The 1,001-nt window shown below is 72.2% G+C and overlaps 1 protein-coding gene across 1 annotated transcript; it reads right to left on the minus strand.

The window, feature by feature from the left end:
- Nucleotides 1-55: 55 nt before the first annotated feature.
- On the minus strand, nucleotides 56-585 carry AURANDRAFT_69582 (hypothetical protein; the record flags this gene model as incomplete). The annotated part of the gene is made up of 1 exon (XM_009045354.1): nucleotides 56-585. A coding segment is annotated over one exon (530 nt), but the record flags the coding sequence as incomplete, so codon positions are not given.
- Between the last annotated feature and the right edge of the window lie 416 nt (nucleotides 586-1,001).

Raw genomic sequence — 1,001 nt, forward strand, 5'->3', positions numbered from 1 at the left:
GATCTCCGCGAAGCCGAAGCTCTCGAGCGCCGCCGCCGTGTGGATCGTCGCCGACGCGCGTAGATCCTCGAAGTGGTCGCCGTCGCCGAGCGACTCGAGCCAGAGCTCTAACAGCTTCGTGAGCACCGCGGCCTGGGCCTCGGCGCAGCGCTCCGTCTGCTCCTTGGGAATGGACGTGCGGAGCACGTCGACGACGGGCGCCGCGCCGCCGCGCCGCGGCCGGAGCCGGCCGACGGCAGCGGGCGCGCCGACGACGACGGTCGGCGCGTCCGTCGTCGCGGCCTCCATCGCCGCGCTCAGGCTGAAGGCCGGCGCCGCCGTCTCCTTGGCGGCGACCCAGACGTCGCCGTCCCGCGCGTCGTCGCAGGCTTTCCCGTCGATGGCCAGCGCGGCGTCGCAATTGCAGACCTCGACGCTGAACGACGCCCCGCCGGGCAGCGCGCCGCAGGGCGCGGCGCATCGCCGCGGCGACGCCGAAAGCCGGCGCGGCGCTCGGAACGCCGTAGACGACAGCGCGCAGAGCGCCAGGACAGCAGCTCGCATCGCCAAGTTACTGCCAGATAGCGGAGCTCCGCGACTCGCCATCGTCGATCGTATGCGTCGGCTCTAGGGTGGGCTTATCCAGGGGGGTTCGTGGGGTACCTTGGCGAGCCGAGCCAGGTGGCGGCCGGAGGCCGCCCCCTAGCCGTCGCAGCGGAGGTTGGTCGTGAGGGTGGCGAGGGCGGCGTCGGCTCTAGGCTAGGAGAGGTTAACAGCTAGAGGGCCTACCCGGGGGGTTTGCGGCACCAGGCCTTGCGGCACTGGGACTCCAAGCCTAGCCGCGACCGCCACGGGCGGCCGGGCTGGCATCTAGCTCCGAGGGGCCAGGCGCGCGGGGGCTCACTCGCAGTCCGTGGACTCGCTTCGCGGCCCGCGCGGACATGCCATACTCAGGGCGGGTCCGGTTTTCCATCCAGCATTGGCGCCGGACACGGCCAGAACGCACGAGGTTTCTAGACACC

The sequence above is a fragment of the Aureococcus anophagefferens genome, assembly GCF_000186865.1.
Source record: "Aureococcus anophagefferens unplaced genomic scaffold AURANscaffold_2316, whole genome shotgun sequence".
In the NCBI taxonomy this organism is placed as follows: domain Eukaryota; class Pelagophyceae; order Pelagomonadales; family Pelagomonadaceae; genus Aureococcus; species Aureococcus anophagefferens.